Consider the following 22,316-nt stretch of genomic DNA (forward strand, 5'->3'; position numbering starts at 1 on the left):
TCACTTGTGGGTTCTTAAGCCCTAAATGCTGTTAGAGGAGGATTCTTCAGATCAACTAACGGAAGAGGCATGAAGTAATAAATTTTTTGATTTTGGATGGTTACTGAGAAAATAACCTCAATCGGCTAAAGAATCTGTAAGATTTGAAGGCCTTAATTTAAAAGACAAAGAATTGATAAAGGTATTGTTGTTGTTTGAGACACAGTTTCGCTCTTGTAGAGCCAGCTGGAGTGCAGTCGCGTGCTCTCGGCTCACCTCCGCCTGCTGGGTTCGAGTCTTCTGCCTCAACCTCCCGAGTAGGTGGGATTACAGGAGTGCGCCACCACTCCCGGCTAATTTTTCTTTTTTTTTTTTTTAAGTAGAGACGGGGTTTCACCGTGTTGGCCAGGTTGGTCTGGTCTCGAACCCCTGACCTCAGGGGATTCACCCGCCTCGGCCTCCCAAAATGCTGGGATTACAGGCGTGAGAGTCACCACGCCTGGCCAATTTTTTTAAAGATGATTCCGTCACATTCTGACAGAATGGAGGTGAAATCAATAATTAAATAAACATTCCGATTTTCCAGGCTGGATAACCCAGAAACCACGGTATCCTAAAGTCTCAAACCTTAAAGCACAGAAAGTAAGTAATCTGGCAATACGTGATGGGCGCCCAGCAGCCCACCTACATAATCAGTGGAGCCAAGCGCAAGATGAAAATGCCCGGCACCTGCTTTAAAATTAGTAAGAATTTCAAGACCGTTAACAGTAGAACATTAAACCAAGCATTATGGATGCAGAGTCCATCAAAGCTAGTCCTGGTGACAGGCTCAGGTCTCGGGGTCTGGAGACCAGGAGACGTCGCTCACTGAGAGAGGCCCCAGAAGGGACCAAGAAGGCAAAGAGCCCATCGACGCCCTCAGGAGCCGGCGCAGGGAAGCTCGCAGCTTTCCCAAGGGAGTGCCGGTTGCGGGGACTGAAGTTCAGCTCGGACCCTGAGCCTCTGAGCCCGGGACACCAAGGTCCTTCAACCCACACGCCTCCCCACCCAGCCTGGCCGAAGATCAGAGACGTGGCAAGTCCCGGCCTTGGACTCAGGCTTGTTACTCAACAACCGGCTGGCGGGGACAGGAGGCGGCGCGCGCACCCTGAACCCGCGGCCGGGGGCAGAGAAGCACCGCGAGGACAGAGGGTCTAGGGAACGTCTGCAAATCGCGGAGGGCCAAGGAAGCGTCTAGGGGGGACTGCCGGAACCGGAAAAGCTCTGAGAGAACAACGCGTGTATTAGGGAGCATCTGCAAAGACCGCAGCGGAAAGCCAGGGATTGTCTTAAGAAGTTGCCAGAGTGGTTAAAGGGAGGTCTAAAAGGGGCAGTCCCAAGAACAAGGCTTCTAAAACCTAAGCCCGGAAGGAATGTGTGGAAGCCTACTGGGACGCCTGGCACCCCTGAAGATAGGACCGACTGGCGCTGCAGCCGACGACAGGAGAACGGCTCCAGCTGGACGGAGGAAACAGTGGGGAGAAAGGGGGAGGTGGGGCCTTGGGCACTGTCTGAAAAGTGCAATGCCAAATGATCTTTAGGGACAGACAGTAAATTGTATCCCTTGCTAAAATACCTCTCGGTAGTGAACCACCAATTATTTTTTTTTAAGCCCTGCCTTTCAGCCATTACGTCTAGTTCGGCGGTCTCTGATCCAAAAAGCTGCCAGTTCCCACTTACTCCTCCCCAACAAGGGCGAAAGGCCCGCCTCCGGTGCGGACTTTCTCCTACCCTCAGGCCTCTGGCTCATTCTCCCGCCTATCTATCAATCACCGCGCTCGGCTGTTCAGTTGGCTGGCCAAGGGGGCGGGACCGTCGTGTGACGTTTGCAGCCCGCCGGCCAGGAAGCCGCGAGATGTGTGACGAGGTAGGCGCATGACGGAGGAGCGGTTGGCCAACGCAGCGGCAGCAGTCGGTGTAAACAAGGCCTCGCGCCGCTGCCGGTCCTGCGACCGCTCCTGGCTGGTGGGTGGTCTCCCGGGGGGCGGTAACTGCCGGCTTCAGTGGGAGGTGCTTCTTGGCTTCCTCCCCTTCTTGGCGTACACACCCCCGGCGCACCACGTGGGCGTGAGGCAAGGAAGAGGTGGGGGGGTAGGCCAAATTTTATTTTCATTGGCTGTCACTGCTGCCGGCTTTCGTAAGAGAGCGCTCTGATTGGTCGGTAAGAGGGGGCGTCGAGGGTCTTTGAGTCTTAAGGCTTCTAATTGGTTAGATGAGATAAGCTAGTGACGCTCTTTCTTCCTCGAGGGGCTTCGATTGGTCTGTCAGAGAGGTTACCTGGGAATCCAACACCGCCCAACAACCCTCCCGCTCCCCAGTTCTGGGACTTTAATAGGTGAGTTTGGTGTAGAAAACAGAAATCCTTCTAAAATTGGTGAGGTAGGGTAGCGCCCTACGCTTCACTCTCACTTTCTTTGCTTCACAGGATTGGGGAAGCTTTGTGTTCCCGACGCCTTGGTAGTTGGCATAGGCTAAAGAAAAGGGATCTCAGCCCCGAGGAAGGGTCACCCTCCTATAGATAGCTACCCCATCTCGGGAGACCCTGGTATTTCTAGAGCACGCTTTACTTTCACCAAACCCAAGGAGGTGACAGGAGGAGCCCCCGCACAGGACCTAAGAATGCTGTGACCAGAAGATGGGATCACGGAACAGCAGCAGTGCGGGATCCGGGTCCGGAGACCCCTCCGAGGGTTTGTCCCGAAGAGGGGCTGGCCTGCGTCGGAGTGAGGAAGAGGAAGAAGAGGATGAAGATGTGGATCTGGCCCAGGTACTGGCCTATCTCCTCCGCAGGTAACTTACCCTCTGGTGTGACCCCACCAGGTGCTACCACGGCCCCTTGATCCCAACTCCAGGCAGGAAAATTAGAGAGGTTAGGAAATGGGATTTGCCCAGAACAGCCGTTCTATTTGTACGGAACAGTCTTTCCCTGTTGGGCACCCATGGCATGCAGCCCCATACCCTAGGGAGGGTCACCAAGAGGACCTGCTCATGTGTTTGAGGGACTATTCAAGGGAGCCTCTCTCGCTATGACTAAACAAATATAATCTATTTTCCAAGTAAGTTTAAAACAAAATGGAGCCTGGTGGGAAAGGAGTGATGTAAGGGGTGAAGAGACGGGAAGGGAGTGTTGAACTTTTTAGTAAGGCATTGACACGTGATATGAGGCCACTCTGATTACTTGAAAAACATGTTTAAATTGCCCTGACCTGTTCTTGAGGAAAGAGTACCTTGAACAGAGAGACCACCTGGAGTTGACTGGAAGAGTGCAGCTGGCTTTGTTTCTTTCCTTATGGCTATTTGCGGGGAAGATGAGCATGGGGGTCCCTTCTGAATATTGTAGTCTTTTTTGTTTGTTTGTGTTTTGTTTTGTTTTCAGTAGACATAGGATCTCACTGTGTTCCCCAGTCTGGAGAGCAGGCTATTCACAGGTGTGATCACAGTGCACACCACATCCTGGGCTCAAGCATTCCTTGCCTCCCAGGTAGCTAAGACTACAGTTGCACACGCCACTGCACCCAGCTTATCATATTGTGTTCTGTGGTGGACTTCTCAGGCAGAGGCTCAGAAGGAAACACTGTGAGAATGTTTAGCTCATTGGGAGGTCAACTTAGTAGGTCATGTCCGCAGCATATTGGTTGTGCTCTTGCTCTAAGGAAATGCTGTTAGAATGTTTAACTCGCTGGGAGGTCAACTTAGTAGGTCATGTCCACAGCGTGTTAGTCTTGCTCTTGCTCTAAGAGTAAGATTCACTTTCCTACTGTGTTTTATAGGAAACTGAAAATAACAGCCAAGATCTAGTCATCCTGAAACCTCAAAATGAGTACCAAGCGGTCTAAGAGCTAGATAGCCATTGACTCTGAATTTATTGGTTTGAGGGAAGAGGTCCCCTCCTTTATACTGGGGGTCTTTCCACAGAGGCCAAGTGAGGTTGGTGCAGGGAGGAGGTGCAGCAAATTTACAATTCATTCAGGCCCTCTTGGACTCAGAGGAAGAGAATGACAGAGCTTGGGATGGTCGTCTTGGGGACCGATACAACCCACCTGGTAAGAGGAAAAGGCCCTAATGTTGGAAGACTTTTACTAGAAAACCTTTTAGTGATATTTTGAATAATACAATACATTAAAAGAAGGTACAATAATTTAGGGAATAAGGGAGTCCTTATAACCCCAGTATATTAAGCCACAGGAGTGGGCTTGGGTATGGTTCTGCTAACTGTCCCCTGAGGCTGAAAGACCTAGGATGAAACTTCTTGGTATTCACAGTGGATGCCACCCCTGACACCCGGGAGCTGGAATGCAATGAGATCAAGACACAAGTGGAATTGGCCACAGGGCAGCTCGGGCTTAGGCGGGCAGCCCAGGAACACAGCTTCCCTCGAATGTTGCACCAGGTAGGCTTCTCCACCTCCCAGCCTGGCAGCAGGACTGCCAAAGCAAGCCAGTAGCTCTGCCAGCCCCAGAGAAAAAGAAAGTAAACTTTTCAAGGCAGTCTCAAGGGCTAGTGCTGGGGAGTTAACCAGCCTCCATCAGAGTTCTGTGGGACAGACTATGGCGTGTTGTGTCTATTTCTATAACAAGAGCAAGATCTTTGGAGGAGGGGGCTTGATATGGCTGAAGTGGCCCTCTGTTTCTGCTAGCAATATTCCCCAATCCCTTCCATTTAGAGAGAACGGGGCCTCTGCCACCAGGGAAGCTTCTCCCTTGGAGAACAGTCTCGAGTGATATCTCAGTGAGTATGGGGCTTGGTGAAGAGACTCTAAGGGCCAGATAAGTTTTATCTCCTAAAGTTTGAAGGAGATATTAAAGGTTAGGTTAAATGGGGTTGAAACTTTGAGAGTAAACAAACTGGAAAAGTATAGAAATTTAAAGGATGGTGGAATGGTTGAAAGACGGGATTGCACTCACAACCAAAAGAGAATGACTTTGTACTGATATTCTAGCTCTGTAAAGATTCTGCTAATTGGGATACTCCTTATCCGGAGCACCCCTTATCCTCACTTTCTCTCTCCTTCCCTAGCTTCTTGCCCAATGATCTGGGCTTCACTGATAGCTACTCTCAGAAGGCTTTCTGTGGCATCTACAGCAAAGATGGTCAAATATTCATGTCTGCTTGCCAAGGTACCAGACCCTGGTCCTGTCAACTGTCTTTTCCTGGAACATGGAACGTTCCCTCTGACTGAGGCTAGAAAGCCACAGACAGGGAGCTCAGACTTGGCTTAGGGATGCTTACCCAGAGCATGTTTCCCATGATAAAGCGAAGATTCCACAGGTACAATGAGTGGCAGACCTCTAATCTAGGAAAGTTACAAGGAAAGTGTTCCATAATTCTGCCTGATCTCTACTTATACAGACCAGACAATCCGACTGTATGACTGCCGGTATGGCCGTTTCCATAAATTCAAGAGCATCAAGGCCCGCGATGTAGGCTGGAGCATCTTGGATGTGGCCTTTACCCCTGATGGGAACCACTTCCTCTACTCCAGCTGGTCTGATTACAGTGAGTATGCACCAGGCCTCCACTGTCTCTCCACCCTGAGACCTGAGGTTTCCATGTGCTCATCCCCTCTGAGCCAGGATTCCTCACTTTGTCCAGGGAAGATCACTCCCAACGTGCTCCAACATCCTTGTCCTTTGTTTGATCTCTTCCCTAACTTCATGTCCACTCTCCTTCCCCCATGCCTGAAAGATTCTTGTTTTTCTTGCTGTCTTAGTTCATATCTGCAATATCTATGGTGAGGGAGATACACACACTGCGCTGGATCTCAGGTACTGGCTTCCCTTTCTGGTCAGACTCATCAGAAACTTCTCAAGGGAAGCTCTTCAGGAATAAACCTCTGAGTTGGAAGTTCTGCTTAGGGGGAAATGTATACTGGTGGATCTGTGTGGATTCCTGGGAGGGAAGCAGCATCCTGTCAGCCAAAGGATTGGGTAAATGGATGGTTGCAGGATTGTTTCTGGGTTCTCACTGAGGATCTGCATTGTGGTGCATGTTAACCAGACTTCTTTTTTCCCCTGGGGATATGCCTTACAACCATTGTCAGATTCTATGTAAATTAGCAAAAGCTGAAGGGAAGTCCACTTAACCCAGTTCCTTCTTGCTTTCAGGCCAGATGAGCGTCGCTTTGCTGTCTTCTCCATTGCTGTCTCCTCAGATGGACGAGAAGTACTAGGAGGGTGAGTGCTTGTGGGGTATGTTTCCCTCAACTAACAAGATGGGGGTTCCCCCAGAGATGAGCTCAGCTGTACACAGATGGCACTGGCAGCTGCAGAGAAGAACCAGATCTTCTCCAAGGTCAGGATTTACAAGTTGGTTCACCTCTTGCTCTCCATCTCCCCCGCACGAGAGACTCCTTGAAAACACAGCTAACTCTTACCCCATGACCCAGAGCAGGATTTCTCAGTGGGGCTCTCTAGAGCACATACCACATTGATCCTCACGATCACGGCTCCAGGACCCTTCTTTATTGCTTCCCTTTCAGGGCCAATGATGGCTGCCTGTATGTCTTTGACCGAGAGCAGAACCGGCGCACCCTTCAGGTATGGCTCCTAAGACAGAGCCTCCGCCTCCTGGTCTTTGGCTTATTATAAGACCTAGAAAGAGATCTTATATTCTGGCCTCCTTTTCACCTAGATTGAGTCCCATGAGGATGATGTGAATGCAGTGGCCTTTGCTGATATAAGCTCACAAATCCTGTTCTCTGGGGGTGATGATGCCATCTGCAAAGTGTGGGATCGACGCACCATGCGAGAGGATGACCCCAAGCCTGTGGGTGCACTCGCTGGACACCAGGATGGCATCACCTTCATTGACAGCAAGGTGGGCCAGGAAACAGGACTGCAAAAAGCCTGTTTTAGCCAGGCTACTAAAAGTTCTGGTTGCTCAGGAGGGCATGAAAATAGACTGGTGTGGGAATTTGACAGTTCCTTATTAGCCAATGTTTATAAGGGTTGGAGTTTAGGGTAGGGGCTCAATCTAGGGAACATGAATTCCATCTGTTCTCACCAGTCCTAAAGGAGTAGGACAGGGCTTTCTGTACAAGAAAAATCGTAGGTGGCTCACACCAGTAATCCTATCACTTTGGGAGGCCAAAGTGGGAAGATCGCTTGAGCTCAAGAGTTTGAGAACAGCCTGGGAAACCTAGTGGCCTTTGTCTCTATTTTTTTTTTTTTTTTTTGGATTAAATATTTTTTAAAAAGGAAAATGGAAGACAGTCTGATCCAGGATAGAATAGGAAAGCCAGCCAGTAACCTGGGCACAGAAAGGAAAACCCAGCCAGATGGTAGACTCTGAGGCAGAACAATAAAAATGAGTTCACCTGGATAAAGAAAGAGGCAAGCAAAACCAGAGGCTGGAGTTCTGCTCAACTAGAGAATGGGTACTAGACTGACAGGTGCTGACATTTGTAAGCTCTGATGCTTCACTATCCACATTTGGATTCATAGGGTGATGCCCGATATCTCATCTCCAACTCCAAAGACCAGACCATCAAGCTCTGGGATATCCGACGCTTTTCCACACGGGAAGGCATGGAAGCCTCACGCCAGGCTGCCACACAGCAAAACTGGGACTATCGCTGGCAGCAAGTGCCCAAAAAAGGTGAGACTGGAAGTACAGGCACAGTGGATTTGTCTGTAGCTGGGAACCCTGGAGCCCTCCCCCTCAGCCCTCTTTGCCAGGCATTAACGCTTTATTTGCTAAATCGTGGATGGGATGGCCAGAGGTTCCTAGGATTGGGGCCTGGATGGGGGTCACTCAGAATCAACCAATACAAAAGTATTTGAGTATGATTAGCGAGCTGGGACATACTGGAGACTGTCCACTGACAATTAGGTGGAGAAAGAGCCACCACTTGGGCTGGGCGTGGTGGCTCAGGCCTGTAATCCAAACACTTTGGAGGCCAAGGCAGGCAGATCACCTGAGGTCAGGAGTTCAAGATCAGCCTGACCAATATGGTGAAACCCTATCTTAAAAAAAAAAAGAGCCACCACTTGAAGGTTAGAAAGATAGTTTTCTCTGGGCACACATGCTTGCTCAGGACTGGTGACACAAAACAATCCCAAAGCAGATTCCCTAACCTAGGGCTTACCCTGCATCCCTACCCAGCCTGGCGGAAGTTGAAGCTCCCGGGAGACAGCTCCTTGATGACCTACCGGGGCCACGGAGTGTTGCACACCCTCATCCGCTGCCGGTTCTCCCCTACTCATAGCACCGGCCAGCAGTTCATCTACAGTGGCTGCTCCACCGGCAAAGTGGTTGGTAAGGATTGTGTCAGAACAGGGGGCCTCAGGAAGGGCAGGAATGACTCTTTCCCATTCTGCCTATAACCACCACTGACCACCTTAAAAAGCCCACAGACAGCTACAGGTAAAATCTAATTTAGCTTGGAGGCTTAAACAGAGAAATAGAAAACATTCTATTCTTCAGCATTTTAAATTAAGAAAAGGAACATAGAACTCTAGCCAGTAAATATAATAGACTGCCAAAAATATAGTTGGTCCTGTTTTTCAGCCAGTCAAGGAAAGAGGTTGCAGATGAAAGGTAGAAGGGAACAGAGATAAAATGATACAGGAAGATGGTAGCAAGTAGTAAAGGACATGCAGTTGCTGAAGCAGAAAGAAAGGAGAACCTGGGCGCGGTGGCTCGCGCCTGTAATCCTAGCACTTCGGGAGGCTGATGTGGGCAGATTGCTTGAGCCCAGGAGTTTTAGACCAGCTACGGCAACATGGAAAAAACCATGGCTGGATGTGGTGGCGCAGGCCTGTAGTCCCAGCTGTTTGGGAGGCTAGGGTGGGAGAATCACTTGAGCCCAGGAAATCGAGACTGCAGTGTGCCATGATTGTGCCACCACACTTCAGCCTGGGTGACAGAGTGAGAAACTGTCTCAAAAAAAAAAAAAAGGAGGGCTGGTGCAGTGGCTCACACCTGTAATCCCAGCACTTCGGGAGGCCAAGGCGGGCAGATCACCTAATGTTAGGAGTTTGAGACCAGCCTGGCCAACATGGTGAAATACCGTCTCTAATAAAAATAGAAAAATTAGCCAGGCATGGTGGGAGGCGCCTGTAATCCCAGCTACTTGGAAGACTGAGGCAGGAGAATCGCTTGAACCCGGGGGACAGAGGTTGCAGTGAGCCAAGATCGCGCCACTGCACTCCAGCCTGGCAACAAGAGCAAGACTCCGTCTCAAAAAAACAAGAAAAGCACAAGCACAGCTACAGATATAAGGAGCCTAAGGCAGGGCAGTGCTATCCCTAGGGAGACACTCACAGACCCATAACAAAAGAAAGATGTACTCTGTCTAGACAAGTACACACTCCAGACAGCTCAGTTTTCACTTTTGTGGTGACTTCCATATTTTACTAAAAGCTTTAAAGCTAGTGCATTTTCTTAACTGTAGCCCCTATAAAATTTAGCTAAGCAGGCCGGGCGCGGTGGCTCACGCCTGTAATCCCAGCACTTTGGGAGGCCAAGGCAGGTGGATCACGAGGTCAAGAGATCGAGACCATCCTGGTCAACATGGTAAAACCCCGTCTCTACTAAAAATACAAAAATTAGCTGGGCATGGTGGCGCACGCCTGTAGTCCCAGCTACTAGGGAGGCTGAGACAGGAGAATTGCTTGAACCCAGGAGGCGGAGGTTGCGGTGAGCCGAGGTCACGCCGTTTCACTCCAGCCTGGGTAATGAGCGAAACTCCGTCAAAAAAAAAAAAAAAAAATTTAGCTAAGGACCAGAAATACCCATACCACTAAACCATACCCTCAACCCAAGGTAGGGAAAGGAACAGGGATAGAAGTAGAAATAACACAGTCCTCTGGTGTGGGCTCTGCCCCAATGGGAACATGGGAAGTTGCCTGAGAGGCAGGTCAGTGGTGCTACTCATGGGGAGGTGAGGGAGAGTTTAGAGTCTTACGGTGGTCCCTCTCCACTCTTGCCTGTCCTGGACAGTGTACGACCTTCTCAGTGGCCACATTGTGAAGAAGCTGACCAACCACAAGGCCTGTGTGCGTGACGTCAGTTGGCACCCCTTTGAAGAAAAGATTGTCAGCAGTTCGGTGAGGTTGCAAGGGTTGAGGGGGCTGGCACATGTCTGGGGCTTGGACTTGGGGGGCAGCATGTCCTGACTACTTGCCACCCTCTGCCCTGCAGTGGGACGGGAACCTGCGTCTGTGGCAGTACCGCCAGGCTGAGTACTTCCGGGATGACATGCCAGAGTCTGAGGAATGTGCCAGCGCCCCTGCCCCAGTGCCCCACTCCTCTACAGCCTTTTCCTCACCCCAGTAGATCTGACCTCCAGCCCCATATAGGGTGAACCTCTTGATAAGCTCTCTGCCTCCTCCTCCCTTTCTCCCTTGTGGGGAATGTTTGGAGGAATCACTGGCATTGGATGGGAAGAAACAGAAGCCCAGGCTCTGAGCCTCAGCTGAGCCCTAGAAGATCCTCCCCATGGAGCAGAGTGGTCTCCTCACATGCTCACACCCAGTCAGATTGAGTCCCTATCTCTGGCCAGAGTTTGGCAGGAGTGCCATTATCTGGGGTGTGGTCTCTGCTAGCAAGAGAAGTGTCCTGAGTGTTTTTTATCATGTTTGAATGTTAGAGGTTGGCTCCTAGAGTAGACGCCTGAGGCCACATCTGAACAGACCTGTCAGCCAGGCCTGTTGCCTGAATCATGTTGAGGATTCAACTGGCCAATCATAGGGCAGGTGTCCTGGCCTTTATTCCTGAGGTCTCTAGGGGAGGAGCATGGGTAAGGGTGTTTCCTCCGCACCTTCCTGGGGTAGGGATTATGACTGCTTTCGTGTCTGGGTCTTTGGGGTAGGACAGGCTGTGGTATGAGAGGCGGGAGTCTCCAAAAGGCTCCTTGTGGCCCCTCATAGGGCAGGCCCTGCCCTCTGAGAAGGTCCCATCATGCTGGAGGCACGCAGCTTTAAGGAAGTAGGTTGAAGTAGGACTCTTTCGTCCTCTCACCGGCTTTGGCTCCCTCAATAAACTCTGTGTGGGAACCTGGCTCAGTGTCTGTCTCTCTCTCACACTCTCTCCTTTTCCTATTTGAGGTCTTTCTTCCTCTCACTTCAGGAAAATACAGTTTCAACAGAGCCTTTTTTTTTTTTTTTTTTTTTTTTTTTTTTTTTTTTTTTTTGGTGGAGGAATGGAGTCTTGCTTTGTTGCCAGGCTGGAGTACAGTGGCATGATCTCAGCTCACTGCAACCTCCATCTTCTGGGTTCATGCGATCCCCCCTGCCTTAGCCTCCTGAGTAGCTGGGACTACAGGCATGGGCCACCACGCCTGACTAGTTTTTTTTTTATATCAAGAGATAAGGTTTCACCATGGCCAGGATGGTCTCCATCTCCTTACCTCGTGATCCCCCCGCCTCGGCCTCACAAAGTGCTGGGATTACAGGCGTGAGCCACCACGCCCAGCCTCAACAGAGTCATTAGCTGCCATCCTGTGTTGGAGAAAATACCCTTCTGATGCCCCATGATAAAGGGAAATACCAAAACCATTTGTTCACTGAGCCTTGCAGCAGGTGCTCCCTCACCAACTTCAGAAGCTTCCCTGCAAGTAGATAGCAAGAGAGCACACTCTCTGTTACAGCCTGGTAATACCGAGGAGGTGGAGGTTGCAGTGAGCTGAGATTGTGCCACTGCACTCCACTGCACTCCAGCCTGGGTAACAGAGTGAGACTCCCTCTCAAAAAAAAAAAAAAAAAAAAAAAAAAAAAAAAAAAAAATTGCTGCTCTCAGATTCCTGGGATCAAGTGATCCTCCGCTTCAGCCTCCCAAATGCTGGGATTATAGGCATGAGCCACTGTGCCTGGCCATGAATGTTTTTTTGTTGTTTTTTTTTTTTTTTTGAGACGGAGTCTTTCTCTGTCACCAGGCTGAAGTGCAGGGGTGCAATCTCGGCTCATTGCAACCTCTGCCTCCTGGGTTCAAGCGGTTCTTCCACCCCAGCCCCCCGAGTAGCAGGACTACAAGCACATGCCACCACGCCCGGCTAGCCATGCATGTTCTTAATGGCACCTAGAATGGTGAATCCTTTCCAGAAGGTTTTCAATTGACTTCGTCTATAGCTATCAGAGGAATCACTGTGGTAGCTATAGTCTTATGAAATGGATTTTTTTCTCTTTTTTTTTTTTTGAGACAGGGTCTTGCTCTGTCACAGGCTAGAGTGCAGTGATACAATCTTGGCTCACTGCAACCTCTGCCTCGCCCTGGACTCAAGAGATCCTCCCGCCTCAGCCTCCCAAGTAGCTGGGACTACCAGCACCTATCAGCACACTTGGCTTGTTTTTGTTAATTTTTTGTAGAAATGGGGTTCAAAATGTATTTTTTAGACAATAAAACTTGCAAGTCACAATTATTCCTTGATCCATGAGCTGCAGAATGGATGTTGTGTTAGCAGGCATGAAAACAATCTCCCTTTATATCTCCAGAGTTTGTAGGTGACCAGATGCATTGTCAATGAGCAGTAATATTTTGAAAGGAAGCTTTATTTCTAAGGAGTGGATCTTAACAGTGAGCTTAAAATATTTTGTAACCCATGCTGCAAACATATGTGCCATCATGTATGTTTTGTTGTTTGATTTATAGAGCACAGCAGAATACATTTAGCATAATTCCTAAGACCCTAAGATTTTCAGAATGGTAAACGAGCATTGGTTTCAACTTAAAATCAGCAGGTGCATTATCTCCTAACAAGAGTTAGTCTGTCCTTTGAAGCTCTGTAGCCCAGCCTTCACTTCTGTCTAGCTGTGAAACTCCAATATGGCATCTTCCAATAGAAAGCTGTTTTGTTTGCTTTGAAAATCTGTTATTTAGTGTAACCACCTTTATCAGTGATCTTAGCTAGATCCTATGGATAACTTGCCACAGCTTCTACATCAGCACTTGCTTCTTCACCTTGCATTTTTATGTTATAGAGATGGCTTTTTTCTTTGAGCATTATGAACGAACCTCTGCTAGCTTCCTCACCAGTCTCAGTCTTTACAGAATTGAAGAGAATAGGCTGGGCTCAGTAGCTCACACCTGTGATCTCAGCACTTGGGGAGGCCAAGATGGAAGGATCACTTGAGGCCAAGATTTGGAGACCAGTTTGGGCAACATGGTGAGTGGAGGCATGCACATGTAGTCCCAGCTACTTAGAAGGCAGAGCAGGAGGATTGCTTGAGTTCAGGAGTTGGAGGCTACAATAAGATATGATCATGCCACTGCACTCCAGGCTGGGCAACCAAGCTAGACCCTGTCTCTCTCTCTCTCTTTTTTTTTTTTTTTTTTTTTTAAGAGATGGGGTTTCTCCATGTTGGCCAGGCTGGTCTCGAACTCCTGACCTCAGGTGATCCGCCCACCTCAGCCTTCCAAAGTGCTAGGATTACAGGCGTGAGCCGCCGCACCCAGCCCAACCCTGTCTCTTTAAAAAAAAAAAAGAGAAGAGAGGGCCCGGTTCTGGATTAGACTTTGGTTTAAGGTAATGTTGTGTGGCTGCTTTAATCTTCTATCGGGACCACTGAAACTTTCTCCATATCAACAATAAAGCTGTTTCACTTTTGTGTAATTCATGTGTTCACTGAAGTAGTAACTTAATTTCCTTCAAGAACTCTTCCTGAACAGGTGCAGCGGCTCACTTCCGTAATCTCAGCACTTTAGGCAAAGGCAGAAGGATCACTTGAGCCCAGGAGTTTAAGACCAGCCTGGGCAACATAGCGAGACCTCTGTCTCTACAAAAAATTTAAAAATTAGCTGAACTTGGTAGTATGTACCTATGGTCCGAGCTCCATGAGAGGAGGATCCCTTGAAACGACTGGGGAGGTCAAGGCTGCAGTGAGCTGTGATCATGCCACTGGATTAGGCTTTGGTTTAAGAGAATGTTGTGGCTGCTTTAATCTACCCAGACCACTAAACTTTCTCATGTCAGTAATGAGACTGTTTCACTTTTGTGACAGAAAGTGACCCTGTTTCAAAAAACCCCCAAAAACCAAGGTATTCATGTACTAACAATACATTTTAGACTACTAACAGTTATAATGAAAATATAATCCATAGGGGAAAAAATAACTCTTAGGGCTTTATGGTCACAGGAAAATTTTATTTTTACTCTGTTACTTTTATTTTTTGATATAGTCTTGCTCTTCCACCCAGGCTGGAGTGCAGTGGTGTGATCACTGCTCACTGCAACCTCTAATTCCTAGCCTCAGGCGATCTCCCCATCTCAGCCTCCTGAGTAGCTGGGTGGGCACCACTATGCTTAACTAATTTGTGTTTATTTTTGCATGGACAGGGTTTCACCATGTTGCTCAGGCTAGTTTCAAACTCCTGGGCTCAAGTGATCCTCCTGCCACAGTCTCCCAAAGGACGAGAATTACAGGTGTGATCCACCACACCCGGCCCAGAAATTTTAAAAAGTTAAATTTTTGCCGCTCCGCCCCGCGCGGGGCGTGTCCCGCCGCGCGCCGGGACCGGGGTCCGGTGCGGAGTGCCCCTCGTCCTGGGAAACGGGGTGCGGCCGGAAAGGCGGCCGCCCCCTCGCCCATCACGCAACGCACGTTCGTGGGGAACCTGGCGCTAAACCATTCGTAGACGACCTGCTTCTGGGTCGGGGTTTCGTACGTAGCAGAGCAGCTCCCTCGCTGCGATCTATTGAAAGTCAGCCCTGGACACAAGAGTTTGTAAAAAAGAGAAAAGAAAAATAAAAAGAAAAAAAGAAAAGATATAAAAACAAATAAATAAATAAATAAATAAAAATAAAAATTAAATTTTTTAAGTTATATGCTTTTTTTTTTGGCAGAGAACTGTGATAAATGCTCAATAAAAGACTTTCAGGCATAAAAACATATTAGGATAAATTTTATGAGGGAGTTGAAATATAATTTCTTTTTTTTTTTTGAGACGGAGTTTCTCTTTTGTTGCTCAGGCTGGAGTGCAATGGCATGATCTTGGCTCTCCACAACCTCCGCCTCCTGGGTTCGAGCAATTTTCCTGCCTCAGCCTCCCGAGTAGCTGAGATTACAGGCATGTGCCACCACGCCCAGCTGATTTTGTATTTTTTGTAGAGACAGTGTTTCTCCATGTCAGGTTGGTCTCGAACTCCTGACCTTAGGTGATCTGCCTGCCTAGGCCTCCCAAAGTTCTGGGATTACAGGCGTGAGCCACCTCATCTGGCTAAAATATAATTTTTAATGTAAAATCTTGTGACATGTGTTTTAGTGGATAATGGTGAAGTATCTAAGCACTGTAATATTTAAATTTCATTGGATACATTTGAAAGAGTGACTTAATGGTTTTACTTTGAAATGTCAGTATGTAATACACTAGAACTACTTAAAACCACTATGAGACCAGGCATGGTGACTCATGCCTATAATCCCACCACTTTGGGAGGCCAAGGCAGGAAGATCACCTGAGGCCAGGAGTTCAAGACCACCCTGGTCAACTTAGTGAGACTTGGTCTCTACAAAAAAAAAAAAAAAAAAAAAAAAAATTATTTATTTATTTTGAAACAAGGTCTCTCTCTGTTGCTTAGGCTTGGAGCACAGTGGTGCAGTCACGGCTCACTGCAGTGTCAACCTCCTGGGCCCAAATAATCCTTCCATTTCAGCCTCCCAAGTAGCTGAGATCACAGGCATATATCACTATGCCTAGCTAATTTTTTTTATTTTTGTAGAGACAAGGTCTCACTATGTGAGACCAGCTCAGGCTGGTCCCAAAGTGCTGGGATTACAGGCATGAGCTACCGCACCTGGCCAGAAAATTAAAAATAAACTAACCAGGCATGCTGGGGCATTTCTGTAGTCCTAGCTACTCACTCAGGAGGCTAAGGCAGATAATCACTTGACCCCAGGAGTTGGAGGCTGCATTGAGCCATGATAGCACACTGTATTCCAGCCTGGGCAATAGAGTGAGACCCTGTCTCAAAAAATAAATAATAAAAATTTAATAAATAAAAATGGGGGGGGGTTTCTTGAGACAAAGTCTTGCTCTTTCACCAGGCTTGATCTTGGCTCACTGCAACCTCCACCTCCCAGGTTCAAGCAATTCTCCTGCCTCACCCTCCCAAGTAGCTGGGACTACAGGCACATGCCACCACACCCAGCTAATTTTTGTATTTTTAGTAGAGATGGATTTCACCATGTTGGCCAGGATATCTCCATCTCTTGACCTCAGGTGATGTGCCCACCTCGGCCTCCTAAAGTGCTGAGATTACAGGCATGAGCCACCGTGCCCAGCCAGGAAAAATTTTTTAATTAAAAAAATTGAAAAGCTACAATGAAACATTGTATGCCAAATAAAAAAATGTGTAGAGAGTCTGCAGGTCTTCAAACTTCTTTTTTTTTTTTTTTTTTTTTTTTTTTTTTGAGATGGAGTTTCGCTCTTGATACCCAGGCTGGAGTGCAATGGCGCAATCTCGGCTCACCGCAACCTCCACCTCCTGGGTTCAGGCAATTCTCCTGCCTCAGCCTCCTGAGTAGCTGGGATTACAGGCACGTGCCACCATGCCCAGCTAATTTTTTGTATTTTTAGTAGAGACGGGGTTTCACCATGTTGACCAGGATGGTCTCGATCTCTTGACCTCGTGATCTACCCGCCTCGGCCTCCCAAAGTGCTGGGATTACAAGCTTGAGCCACCATGCCCGGCCAAACTTCTTTTTTGTTTTTTTTTAAGACAGAGTCTCACTCTGTTGCTCAGGCTGAAGTGCTGTGGCATGATCTTGGCTCATGACAACCTCTGCCTCCCGGGTTCAGGGGATTCTCCTGCCCCAGCCTCCTAAGTAGCTAGGATTACAGGCAGCTGCTACCACACTGGCTAATTTTTTGTGTGTGTTTTTAGTAGAGACAGGGTTTCACCATGTTGGCCAGGCTGGTCTCGAACTCCTGACCTCAAGCCATCTGCCCAATTCACCCTCCCAAAGTGCTGGAGTTATAGGCATGAGCCACCACACCCAGCCTAGTTCAAAATTATTTTATAGGGTTTATTACAAGTCACTGTTACTAGGTATGGGCTTTAGGATCTAGAAGGAATCTGATTGATTATCCAATCTGTCTTGATCAATTTATAGAGGAAATTGATTTACTGAGGACCAAAGAGGGTTCATTGATTTTCCTGAAGTCACACAGTTGGGCCCAGAACATGGGTTTCCTTGCTTGCTCATTCCTTTCATTAATTCCTCTGTGCTCTGAAATCCTACCAGTTTTGAGGAATGAGGAAGAAAGAAAAAGTGATCTTGAAACAGTTACTGACTAACAGGCTCTCTCTGCGGGTAGGTGGCTCTCTTCTGCCCTGCTGCTGCAGCCTCAGCAATCAGACTGGGAGGGCAGGCTTGTATGGAGAGCCCAGAGGCCCAGGATAGTTGGTTGGAGGATGGACTTAAAAGTTTCAATTGACTCCTGTCTGGTGATTGCCCTTTTAGGGTGTCCTCCACCCCGTCACCTGGGAGCAAACTAATCTTTAGGGATCTGAGAGTCAACACGATCAACAGATGAAACCACCAGTTTACACAGCAGCGCTGGGCCAAACTAGCCCCTTAGAGCACCTCAATCCAGATAGGAACTAGGGCAGAGCCAAGCTGCTGAGGTCACAGATCACTGAAATGGAGACCCCTGCTGATCTGCCTCTAAAGACCTAAGATGGTCACAGCACTGTGCACAGCCACCTTGCTGCATACTGCAGTGGTACGCTCTTGTGCTCAGACCCCAGGAAAAGTGCTAGATCACACTGATAAGAAGACTGACAGCTTTTTTTTTTTTTTTTTTTTTTCAATGACTTTAAAGGTTTGGTTAATTTTATCTTCATGACCTCTGATTTCCCTGTGGAGCAAATGGTAAAGTAGGGTTAGGCAGAGAGGGACAGACCCCAGCAGTCTATGGACAAGGACAGCCCTGAACAGCTGGCCCTGAGACATAAACTGGAACATGGTTGGAGCCTGGGACACAGGGCTAACAGGAAAGGACACAGACTGCTGTCAGAACACATACTACCACACACCCAAGGCCAGGACCCTGCTGACAGGGCAGACCTCCACCCTGGCCCCTTACTGCCCCCCGCCCCCTCTCCCCTGCCTGCCAGCTGCCAGCAAGGCTCTGCCTTGTGTCTGCCACACCTGTCACTGCCTGTCCTTGTCCGGGGGGGGGCCCCATCAGCCCCTCCTCAGCTGCCCAGCAGAGCAAGCAGTTATTGGGGAGGGGAGGGAACATGGAGCGGGGGGCAGTGGTGGGGGCAGGGCTGGGGGCTGGGGCCCGAATCCGGGCACTCCTGGGCTGCCTGGTCAAGGTACTGCTCTGGGTGGCCTCTGTCTTGCTGTACTTTGGAAGCGAACAGGCTGCCCGCCTTCTAGGCAGCCCCTGCTTACGGCGCCTCTACCATGCCTGGCTAGCAGCGGTGGTCATCTTTGGGCCCCTTCTGCAGTTCCATGTCAACCCTCGGACTATCTTCGCCAGCCACGGCAACTTCTTCAACATGTGAGTCCATTCAAGTCTGTGGGAGCCGGGTTCCTGCACTCTGGGATCCTAGCTCCCTTCTCCAGGCTTCTGTCCTTCTGCCAGTCTGAACACTAAAAATAGGCTAGGAGGTTGAGGAGAAGGTCGGGTGAGGGGGAAGGGAAAGGAGCTGTGGGGTACAGGGGAAGTCAGGAGCAGGACTGAAGAGGAAATGTGGATCCTGGCATGCTGAATGGTCCTCCAAGGAAATGGCAAAGTTTAAATGACTGGGGACAGTACAGGGTATGGCAAGGAGAGAATGGGTGATGATGTGTAGGGTTGGGGAAAGTGTAGTGATGGGAACACAGACCAAGGTGGGAGATGGAGCTTGGGGTCTCAGTAGTCTTCCCCTCTTTTCTACCCACAGAAAATTTGTGAATTCAGCCTGGGGCTGGACATGCACCTTCCTGGGGGGCTTTGTGTTGCTGGTGGTGTTCCTGGCTACACGGCGCGTGGCAGTAACTGCCAGACACCTGAGCCGACTGGTGGTGGGGGCAGCTGTGTGGCGGGGAGCCGGCCGGGCGTTCCTGCTCATCGAGGACCTGACCGGCTCCTGCTTTGAGCCACTGCCCCAGGGTCTGCTGCTCCACGAGCTGCCTGACCGCCGCAGCTGCCTGGCAGCCGGCCACCAGTGGCGGGGCTACACGGTCTCCTCACACACCTTCCTGCTCACCTTCTGCTGCCTGCTCATGGCAGAGGAAGCGGCCGTGTTTGCCAAGTACCTGGCCCATGGGCTGCCTGCAGGCGCCCCCCTGCGCCTTGTCTTCCTGCTCAACGTGCTGCTGCTGGGCCTCTGGAACTTCTTGCTGGTCTGTACTGTCATCTATTTCCACCAGTACACTCACAAGGTGGTGGGCGCCGCAGTGGGCACCTTCGCATGGTACCTCACCTATGGCAGCTGGTATCATCAGCCCTGGTCTCCAGGGAGCCCAGGCCATGGGCTCTTCCCCCGTTCCCACTCCAGCCGCAAGCATAACTGAAAGGAATAAAAGCCATTGGGCCTGGCTCTGCCTCTTCTCATCATTTGGTTGGGTACTTGAAAGGGTAGGAAGAGGGTCTGGTAGTCACTAGGGTTCCTCAGCCATTCCTTACTCTCATCAACCTTAAATGTCCTTCCTTATGCTTGATATCCATCCCTCCAGCTGTCCTTTCAGCCTCCTAGTTTTTGCAGACTTCAAGCTATCTGGGGACTGAAACATCCAGGAATGGTGCTTCTAAGCCAGGTAATGATGCCTTTAGGTGTGGACATCATTCTTGCTGAGCAGTTGCTCCATCTCCAGAAGCCAGGTTGGTTGTTTTTCCTGCCTTCTCCACTGAATCTCCACTCTGCTCTCTTCAGGGGCCTACATATCTGGGCACTCCACTCTACCCTTCCTACCCTGTCTTCCCCATAGGAGTCTGTATGTGCTCATCTATTTAACAAATGTTTATTGAGCTGAGCATAATTCTATGCCATGTAAATAAGATTTCTGCTGTTTGGAGGCTTATGAACTAACGGGGGAAGGCAGATAATAGACACACAAATAATAGCAGACACTTGCACTCTGTTTACTCTGTGCCAGGCACTGTTCTAAGTGTCTGTAAGTTCTTTACAAAAGTTAACACATTTGGTCCTCACAACAGTAAAAGTATGAGGTAGGTTGTACTGATCTTGATTGACAAAAAAAAATAAAAAATAAAATTGAGGTAATAGTGTTTCCATTGTACAGTTGCAAAAACTGAGACAGAGGTTAAGTAACTTGTTCACAACTAATGAACAGAGGAGCCATGATTACAAAGCTAGGCAATATGGTGTATCTTCTGTCCTCTAAACCAGGAATTAGCAAACTTTGGCCCTCCTATGGCCAGTTTTTGTATGACCTGCTACCTAAGAATAGTTTTTATAATTTTTTTTTTTTTTTTTAGGCAGAGCCCTGGCAGTGATGGCTCATACCTGTAATCCCAACACTTTGGGAGGCTGAGGCAAGAGGATCACTTGAGCCCAGGAGTTTGAGACTAGCCTGGACAAGATGGTGAGACCCTGTCTCTACAAAAAATTTTTTAAAAAGAAAAAGGTAGAACTTTTTTACATTTTATTATTATTATTATTATTACTATTATTATTATTTGAGATGGAGTCTCGTTCTTGTTGCCCAGGCTTGAGTGCAATGGCACAATCTCGGCTCACTGCAACTTCTTCTTCCCAGGTTCACGTGATTCTCCTGTCTCAGCCTTCCAAGTAGCTGGGATTATAGGCATGTGCCACCATACCTGGCTAATTTTTCTATTTTTAGTAGAGACAGGGTTTCTCCATGTTGGTCAGGCTGGTCTTGAATTCCCGACCTCAGATAATCTGCCCGCCTCGGCCTCCCAAAGTGCTGGGATTACAGGCGTGAGCCACTATGCCCGGCCTATAGTTTTATTTTTTATTTTATTATTATTTTTTGAGACAGAGTCTCACTCTGTTGCCCAGGCTGCAGTGCAGTGGTGCAATTTTGGCTCACTGTAACCTCTGCCTCCCAGGTCAAGCAGTTCTCCCATCTCAGCCTCCCGAGCAGCTGGTATTACAGGCCCCCACCACTCACCAGTCTAATTTTTTGTATTTTCAGTAGGGATGAGTTTCACCATGTTGGCCAGGCTGGTCTCAAACTCCTGACCTCAAGTGATCAACCTGCCTTGGCCTCCCTAAGTGCTGGGATTACAGGTGTGAGCCACTGTGCCCAGCCATTTTTACATTTTTTAATGGTTGAAAGGCAAAAGAAGAAGAAGATTTTATTACAGGAGAAAATTACATGAAATTCAAATTCCAGTGTCTATAAAGTTTTATTGAATTTCACCACACTAATTCATTTACATATGGCAGCTTTCCTGCTACAATGGCAGAGTTGAGTAGATAAGATAGTGTAAGGCCCATAAAGCCTTTAAATATTTACTCTCTGGCCCTTTATAGAAATAAAGTTTGCCCAAAACCTGGTTTAAATCACTATCCTGTAAAAAAACAAAAAACTGGCTAATATCAGAAATAAATGCTATGAATGTACTAAAACAGGCTGATTTGTAATAGATTTGGAGGGAGGTTCTTTATAGAGGATGATGAAAATAGTTCTCTCTGAAGGGGTGACATCTAAATTGAGAACCGAATGACAACACCCAGGGCAAGGGTGTTTTAGGCAAAGGGATTATTAACAAGGGCAAAGGCTCTGAGGCAGGAATGAACACGACACATTTGAGAAATAGCCCAAGTATTTGCAAGCGTAATGAATGAGGGGGCAAGCGGTAGAAAGTGAACTTGAAGGGGAGACAGGTGCCAGGCAGGCCACGAAGGATAGCCTTTTGGATTTCATTCTAAGGTCAACAGGCAGCAGAGAAAGGGTTTTAAGCCAGAGAGGCATGAACCTGCTGCTCCGTGAGATGGGTTATAGAAGAATGACATCTGCAGCCCTGGTCCAGGAGAGAGCTGGTCCGGGATGGTGCCTGCTCTGGTGCCGGTGTTGCTGCAGGTGCGGAGGATGTCGGCAGAGCCAGAGGCCCACGCTGGCAAGGTTAGGAAAGAGAGGCCAGGTGTTGTTCCATTTCTGGGGAAAGACGGAAGAGCCCTAAATAGGGCTTATCTGTCCCAGGCTGAGCAGGGGAAGAAGAGCAGCAGGTGGGGAGTCAGTGGGGAGGCGAGAGGGGGATGGGAGGGGGAAGGGAAGGAGGACGGGAGGTGGGAGGGGGAGGGGAAGAGGAGGGGGAGGGGAAGAGGAGGGGGAGGGGAAGAGGAGGGGGAGGGGAAGGGGAGGGAGTGGGAGGGCGGGGCGCGGAGAGCCGGTTTTGGGCGGGGCGATGGGAGGACCAGTGTCCTCCGGCGGCTG

At 48.9% G+C, this 22,316-nt stretch overlaps 2 protein-coding genes across 4 annotated transcripts; both read left to right on the plus strand.

The window, feature by feature from the left end:
• The first annotated feature begins 1,891 nt into the window (after positions 1-1,891).
• On the plus strand, positions 1,892-11,019 carry DCAF11 (DDB1 and CUL4 associated factor 11). Of its 3 annotated transcripts, XM_010335017.3 has the most exons (16): positions 1,892-1,983; positions 2,266-2,353; positions 2,602-2,785; positions 3,934-4,061; positions 4,281-4,408; positions 4,682-4,746; positions 5,035-5,135; positions 5,368-5,514; positions 5,729-5,783; positions 6,123-6,191; positions 6,497-6,554; positions 6,649-6,834; positions 7,461-7,614; positions 8,122-8,274; positions 9,961-10,067; positions 10,162-11,019. In XM_010335017.3, the coding sequence occupies exons 1-16, from the start codon at positions 1,894-1,896 to the stop codon at positions 10,294-10,296; spliced, it is 1,848 nt and encodes a 615-aa protein (XP_010333319.1). In that variant the 5' UTR covers positions 1,892-1,893; the 3' UTR covers positions 10,297-11,019. The 3 variants fall into 3 exon arrangements, with proteins under 3 accessions (XP_010333319.1, XP_010333320.1, XP_010333323.1); XM_010335018.2 differs by lacking the exon at positions 1,892-1,983 and having other exon boundaries at positions 2,218-2,353; positions 2,444-2,808; XM_010335021.2 differs by lacking the exon at positions 1,892-1,983 and having other exon boundaries at positions 2,218-2,353; positions 2,444-2,785; positions 3,989-4,061.
• Positions 11,020-11,138: 119 nt separating this feature from the next.
• Positions 11,139-19,488, plus strand: FITM1 (fat storage inducing transmembrane protein 1). Its single transcript, XM_003924293.4, has 2 exons — positions 11,139-18,465; positions 18,851-19,488. The coding sequence occupies exons 1-2, from the start codon at positions 18,200-18,202 to the stop codon at positions 19,461-19,463; spliced, it is 879 nt and encodes a 292-aa protein (XP_003924342.3). The 5' UTR covers positions 11,139-18,199; the 3' UTR covers positions 19,464-19,488.
• Positions 19,489-22,316: the final 2,828 nt, after the last annotated feature.

Source organism: Saimiri boliviensis, chromosome 2 (genome assembly GCF_048565385.1).
Source record: "Saimiri boliviensis isolate mSaiBol1 chromosome 2, mSaiBol1.pri, whole genome shotgun sequence".
Lineage (NCBI taxonomy): Eukaryota > Metazoa > Chordata > Mammalia > Primates > Cebidae > Saimiri > Saimiri boliviensis.